Raw genomic sequence first — 7,710 nt, forward strand, 5'->3', positions numbered from 1 at the left:
CATTTATTTAATTTTCTATAACTTTTTGTAATTTTGTTCTACTAGTAACTCCTCCATCAGTTCATCCCCCATATTTTTAGCAAAGAGCTCATGTTGTGTTTGCAATTTTACGAGAGCTGGCTCTTTATAGTTTAATTTAGGAACATGAAGGTTATCTATGTTTTGGTTAAGGCTATTTTCTATATGTACAACCTTGACCCCAACTATAATTACAAATGAGACATTGAAAACATACATGATTTCCTAATGCTACTTATTTAAACTTAGCACCTGCACCGCAAGGAGGTGCAATAGTTAGTCAATAGTAAGATATACATAATAAATATTATATTAGAGTATGTACATAAAAAAATAACAATAATATTTATAATATGCCATAATAAACATAAATCTTCAATACAAATGTTCCATAATGTAAAGTCAATAGTTTTGATATATAATTTAATATTTTGATTAAATTAGGAATAGTAGTTCATGAAAATGATAATTTACTCGCTTTTTTAGTTCATATTTCAACATTTTTGCTAACTACCTAATTCTCACTATTTGTTTCATCCAATATACTATTATCATCATTCAATGGTTATTTAATTGATATATATTTAAAATTAAATATACTCTATGAAATTTTGTCTATTTTTAAATAAACTTATATAAATACCTATATAATGTATTTACTTTAAAAGTCTTAAAATAGAAGATGCATTAAAAAGTAGTAATAAATATTACAATTTCTATTTTAAGCATAAATTTGCAATCGATATCCTTGTTTCCACTATCTTTTGAATGGGTAGATCCATATCTTGATCTATAATATATTTAAGGTTTTTTATCCAATTTCATAATTCAATGTTTAGTAGAGAATATTAATTTAATTTAAACTTATCATTTATTTCTTGACATTCAAGCGTAAGACAAGTAAAACACAAAAATGTAGCTAAGGATAATTTATAAAATGTAGCAAAATGTAAGTTTATGAATATTACATTTTTAACAATTCTATTATTTTGTTTTAAAACCCTTTTAATAAAAACTATTTTGGTGAGGAGCCTCATCCCTTATGATGTCCGAACCTTGCACTCAGCAAGACTTGAATCCTAGTGGACTCTTTGCGAACCATTCAAAAGGAAGGGCCCATTACAATGCATGTCTAATTTGACTATAAAAAGTTAAAGATTTTATTTTCTTAACTCTTAATTGCAGATTGAAATTGATAAGTAACTGGTAAACCAAATTACATTTCAAACCAGAGTAAAGAATATACAAGTAAACTGCCGTATGCAGAAAATAGGAAGAACAAAATTAGGAAGGAGGCCAGAGAATAATATTGAACCAAAATGAGATCTATCAACCATCTCAAGTTTCGATTGCATAAAGTGTAATAACAAAGACAGACAGGAGAGACATCGAAGAATAAGAGTGGAAAGCAAGAAGCCACACTTTATTAAAATTGAGAAAAATAACAAATAAACAAGGAAAGGGCACCAACAAATTAATCGCCCAACCAAGCGCTACATTCCCTTAGTGAAGCAGATTTAATGATCATTCAGGCATTACAGGAAACTACATTCCATGCTGACAGGAACGACATAATGCGCGTTGAATCAGATTCAATGCCTAAACGATCGTCTAGGAACCCAATCTAGGCACAGCTTTGATAACGGATTTTCCATTCTGGAACAGAGATCTTTCTATACACCAATTTCTGTTTTGTCTGAAGAAGTAGATAAGTTCAAAGAAAAAGTAATTTTTGGTTCAGTTTCAAATTTCAGTCCGGCGTCCCAATAAAACAATCAATTTGAAAAAAAATGGTATTTTATAAAGTTGTTTCTTAAACTTTTAACCAAAATACTGAAAGAAGGTTGAAATAGGCTAAGAAGAATAAGGCTGGTTAATCTCTAGACAAAATGTACCAAGAAAAAAGAAAAGTTAAACATGATTCTTTTTCAAATTGAATGTCTTCCGTTAAATCATATTGTTTCTTGACCCTGCAACTCAACTCTCATTCACCGAAGTTCAATGCTCCATGCATAAATCCCCATAGCTTTTGTTTTTCCATTTTTATGGATGTTGGTGTGAAGGAGCGGCAATTAAATGCTGGGATTTGGGCAATGTTTTTTAATTTATAATCTTTTTATCAAGGCTGTGAAAATCAAGAAAACTGGTTAATCATGAAACAATCCTCAACTTGAAACATTAAAAACCAAGGAAAGCAAATGGCAAAATTTGCAAGGAAAGAAGTGCTACGAAACCCCATGAGGAAAAAATGTTTTATAGAAAAAGAAGGCAAACCAAAATAAATCTGCTTTTTCTTCTCAAAATAAATGGAAAGATTAGTTCTTCACAGCCAATGAAAATCCACAATACAACAATGAATTTGAAGAGCCCAATAAAATAACAATCAATTTGAAAAAATAGAACCTGATCAGAGAAATTTGTTTTAAAAGAAACAAGGCGAACCAAAACAACTTTGTGTCAGTCTTCTCAAAATCAATACAAAGTTCAGATTTTTCCAGCAAATGAAAATCCACAATCAATTTGGGAAAAACTCCAATCAAACAATCACAATCACAGTGGACACAGATGTTGGGAATGTGTAGCCCAACAGTTACATGACACTTCAGATTCCCTTAATTTTGTCTTCTAGCTAAATGTGGTTGTATATATACATCTGCATAGTCATGTATTGAATATCGCTTAATGAATAATAAAGTGGGTTACCTATTGAGAGTGGACGTAGCCACAAGTTGTGGTGAACCACTATAATTTGTATATTTTTTAGTTTAGTTGCTTTCATTGTGTTTTCTCTACTTGTTTTGAGTCTACAATTGGTATCAGAGCGAATTTTGGCTTGAGCAAAGATGGAGGAAGAAGAAGATGATATTGATTTTGTTATTGATGAGTTTCTTGAAAATCTGGACTCAGTTGAAGAGGAGGATGCTGAAGTGAGTGAGGATGAAGTTGAGGCCAACAGTGAGGAGGATTATGAAAAGGAAAACTTTGTGAGATTGAAGGAGGAGAACTTCTTACTCACAAACCAACTGTTTTGCTTGGTTCAGAAGTTGGAGGTTTTGGGTCATATGCTGAATGTTGAGAAAGATAACTTTGACAAAGAGTGGGAGTTTTTTGAACAGTCTCTGTTTCAGGAAGAGGAAAATGATGTGATCTTGACAGAGGACTCTTTTCTTGCAAAAATGTATGTCTCATTGATAGAGATGTTTCCTATTGGTGGAAAGAAATCACAAGAGGATTCCAGGTGCCTGGCAACTGAAATCTAAGGAGTGCAGAGATTATAGAGCTCAAGGAGGCCAAAAACAGGTAGGGGCTCAAGACTGCACATGATCTAAAAGCCCTTGGCATGTCAGAGAATGAGGTCCTTGATGATTTGTTGTTGCAGATTGCTGAAGTAGAAGTAGAGTGGGATGCATTGACTACAGTGGAAGACTGTCAAGAGGCCCAAGTTGTTGCTCATCCTGAAAATGGCGAGGCCCATTTTGGAGATAGAGGAGGCCAAGGAGAACGAAGCGTGAGATCTGATAGTGAGTTAGATTCGTCTTTAGATATGGAAAATGGTGAGTTTGACAAAAAAATGGAGCTGAATGGAGTTAAGTGTGGTTCCTATGATGAAATGAGTCATAGTGGTAATGAGCATGATGCTCTGTTTGATATGCAAACCTCACCATCAACGGTGGTTGGAGATGGTACATCACAGACTTTACCTCTTGCCAACAGTCCTATGTTGATTGGTCTTCTCGGCCACTGCACATTCATGCCACCTAACAGCTTTGTGCACCTACCAAACTCTACAGATAAAGTCTGTGGTCCTTCTATGTTGGGCATTGATCCCACAAAAGGCCAAACAGGTATGTTTCAACCATAGCCCCAATTCATTGTTGGAAATCCAAGAATTGAAATGGGAGAGGATTTTGGTGATGCCATAGTTCAAAAAGATTTTGGTGATGTGTTTTTCAGGTATTTTGCAAGTTTTTTCAAAAGTCAGTATTAAATTGATGCACCCAGTAATGTACGTGCCAGTTAGCATTTATTGACTGTCTGTGAGAAGTTACATAAGGTTTTAAGTGCCAATCGTGAAGTGTCTGTTAACTTTGAGGGCCCGATGGATGAAAATAATTTGATGGGGTTTATTAGAAGAGATGAGTTTGACCCAATAAAAACTTTAAAGAAACCAAAGATGAATGACGAAAATGGCCAAAGAGGTGAAGTAACATTGGAGAGAATAGGTTTGATGGAAAATTTGGTTGTGGTGGTCATGGAAGAAGGGAAATCTAGGACTATTTCTAATGTGGAGTCACTAGACGTTGGTCAAATTGTCTGGTTGGCTGAGAAATTGAAAAGAATAGCAGAGTATGCAGGCACCCTTACTTGTCAGCATGCAGCCAGAGCTACAATAGAGAATATAATACAAGAAAAGGTATGAGAGTTATAATAGATATTTCCCAAGCCAATAATGATGTCAGTATGACAAATGTTGTAGGGGTTAATAATACTAATGTTCTAGCTAAAACCTGAAAAAGCATATATGCTTGCTATTATTTGATAGTTTGTCATCACATGGTACAGTTGGTGAAGGCAATATTTTTTGTGATGCAACTCCATGTGGCCTTAGCAATAGAGGTAAATTTTAAGGTGGATAAGGACATTGATCTGTTTTATGATACTTTGTTAAGGGGGAGCCACGAAACAGGAATATATGAAGGAGTGCATTATGCACATGTTGGAAGCTTTATTCACGAATGTCGCTTAATGCATATGAATATTGTGAGTAAACTATTTGGAGATGAGTTTTTTGGAGATTAGTTCTTCACAGCCAATGAAAAGCCACAATACAACAATGAATTTGAAGAGCCCAATAAAATAACAATCAATTTGAAAAAAAAAAACCTGATCAGAGAAATTTGTTTTAAAACAAACAAGGCAAACCAAAACAACTCTGTGTCAGTCTTCTCAAAATCAATGAAAAGTTCAAATTTTTACAGCAAATGAAAAACCACAACCAATTTGGGAAAAACCCCAATCAAACAATCACAATCATAGTGGACACAGATTCGATCCTATCAATATTGGAAAATTGTGGAGGCTTCTCAACAGAGACCCATATCCATCTCTTCAGTTCCGCCCGTGTTTCTTTTTCTGTTTCTGTTTCTCATGGAGGTTGGTAGATATAGAAAACTGCATTGTTGGCACCCGATTGAAGCCCGCTCAAGAAAATCCCATCCCCATACACCACAGCATCGATTCTGTCAAGAGGCTCAGGAAGATCATCAACAATCTTCCACACATTCTCTACCGAGTCATATTCAGTCACAACATCCCACTAAAAGCAATACAAACACCCAAATGCAAGCACAATGCGCTCAACACAATCTTCGACAAACCAGATGTTGGGTGAAGTCGACCAAACTTCTCTTTCTGGATCAAATCGCTGAAGCTCCTGATGATATGTTCTCATGACATACATCATGTTTTCCATAAAAATAGAGTAACACAACCAATCCTTTTGAAGCATATTGGGAAGAAGCCTCCACTCATCTCTGTCCACATTGTAAACTGCAGCCTGGCTTGTGATTTCACCATTCATTCTTCCTCCTGCAACGTAAATTAGTCTTTCATGAGAAGATGCACAACACGCAAGATCTTCCTCTTGCAATATATTTGCACCTTTCTGCCATTTACAAGACACAAAATCAAAGATCAAAATGGCCCTATAATTTCTCACCAGTCTTTTGTGCTTCAAACCTGCAGTGTCCTTGTAGTGCTCATATGAACCTAATAAAACCAGTTTCTGTTTAACGTAGATACATTTGGAAAATGAGTAGAATTGAAATTGGGTAGGGACGGGAGGGAGTGTTTTCCATGATTTGTTAATGGGGTCGTATATAGTTACCAGAGGACCTGCATTTCCAAGAAAACATATCAACTCCTTAGACCCATGCTTGCTGAATCTTTCCTCATAAAACTTGGGATTTTCTAGCACGAACTTCCAATTTTTACAAACTGTCTTCAGAATGGCGGGAGATTCATAAGACGTTTTCATTAAGATCTTTCTCACCAAATCTTCTGGAATTACCTCAAAATACTCCATTACCAACCAATTTTGCTGTTACACTACTCAAATAAATTGCAACTCGTATTAAATTATTTTTCATAAGTTATATATATTGAAGTAGAATATGATTGACTCTAAATATAGGCATGCTTTTAAATATAGACATTGATTCTTAATTTTGAAATGTAATGCTGTAGATGACGCATGTTTTGAGTATTTTTTTAAAAATTATTCAAGTACAAGTACTAAATTTATTGAAAAGACTTTCAGTTACTAAATAATAGTTTCCCCTCTTAGCATCAAAATCAAATCATGACAGTGGCCAAAGATTCGATCTTGCTGTGGGACAAGTATTGAGGCATCTCAATAGAAACACATCTCCCTGTGTTAACCCCTATTTCCAATGGAGGGTAATACATGTAGAAAACTTTATCGTTGGTGTCCGATTCAATCCCACTCAAGCAAATCCCATCTTCCCCAAACACCGCAACATCAACCCTGTCAAGCGGTCGAGGAAGCCCATCAACTTCCGCCCACCAATTCTGTGTAGAGTCAAATTGTGCCACAGCATCCCAGTAGAAGCAATATAGACACCCAAATGCGGCCACAATGGGATGCACACGATCTGGAATAAACCAAACGTTGGGCAAAGTGGACCAAACTCCTCTTTCTGGATCGAACTGCTGAAGCTCGTCATCAAACAAGCTGACAACATACAACATTCCTTTTATAAAAACTGAGGAACACAACCACTCCTTTTGAAGCATGTTGGGAAGAAGCTTCCACTCATCTCTCTCCACGTTGTAAACTGCGGCCTGGCTCGTACTCTTCCAATCACATTGTCTTCCTCTTGCAATATAAATCTCATCTCCCTCAGGAGATGCACAACACACAAAGTCAAACATGATCTCTGTGGTGGGCGCATCTGCACCTTTGCTCCACTGGAAAGACACAAAATCAAAAACCAAAACAATCATGTTTGATATTCTCTTTCTCTTTGAACCTACTCTGTAGCTCTCATATCTTAACCCTATTAAAACCAGTTTATGCTTTACACAAACACACTTGGAGAATATGTAGAATTCAAATTGGGTAGGGACAAGAGGCAGTCTTCCCCATAACTGGTTAACGGGGTCAAATGTAGTTATGCGAACATTCTCAATCAAACATATCAACTCTTCGGACCTCCCACGACTCCTCCTGTCTCCGTAAAACTCTGAGTTTTCCAATATTGTCTTCCAACTCTTACATGCATCCTTCACTTTTTCGTGAGATGCAAAAGGCACTCTAATTAAGATTTCCCTTACCAACTCTTCTGGAATTGCACTAAAATAGTCCATCACCACCAATATATTTGTACACTACTGAAATGATCCTCAAATAATCTTGATGCTTGCCAAATCTTATCAATGCTCACATGAATTCGAAACAAAGTTGATAGCTGTAACGTCTCAAACATATGCCGTGCTGTCTATACCCAACGGAAAGTGCCTTCATAAATACTGATTTTTTCTATATTTACTCACTTTTTATAACGGTTGATGTTCTTATTATTATTAGTTCATGTCTATATTTACTCACTTTTTATAACGGCTGATATTCTTATTATTAGTTCCTGTTGTAGGCAGGATACTAATGGAATC

General features: G+C 35.6%; 2 protein-coding genes across 2 annotated transcripts; both read right to left on the reverse strand.

The window, feature by feature from the left end:
- Positions 1–5,164: 5,164 nt before the first annotated feature.
- Positions 5,165–6,103, reverse strand: LOC149576206 (F-box/kelch-repeat protein At1g80440-like). The gene is made up of 4 exons (XM_089794012.1): positions 5,906–6,103; positions 5,738–5,803; positions 5,423–5,683; positions 5,165–5,335 (listed from the first exon to the last, which is right to left on the reverse strand). The coding sequence occupies exons 1-4, from the start codon at positions 6,101–6,103 to the stop codon at positions 5,165–5,167; spliced, it is 696 nt and encodes a 231-aa protein (XP_089650138.1).
- Positions 6,104–6,372: 269 nt separating this feature from the next.
- LOC149576207 (F-box/kelch-repeat protein At2g44130-like) lies at positions 6,373–7,407 on the reverse strand. Its single transcript, XM_089794014.1, has one exon. It carries the CDS (start codon positions 7,405–7,407, stop codon positions 6,373–6,375), a length of 1,035 nt encoding a protein of 344 aa, XP_089650140.1.
- Positions 7,408–7,710: the final 303 nt, after the last annotated feature.

Source organism: Cupressus sempervirens, chromosome 1, assembly GCF_028749045.1.
Source record: "Cupressus sempervirens isolate cs-2001-9-10 chromosome 1, ASM2874904v1, whole genome shotgun sequence".
Lineage (NCBI taxonomy): Eukaryota > Viridiplantae > Streptophyta > Pinopsida > Cupressales > Cupressaceae > Cupressus > Cupressus sempervirens.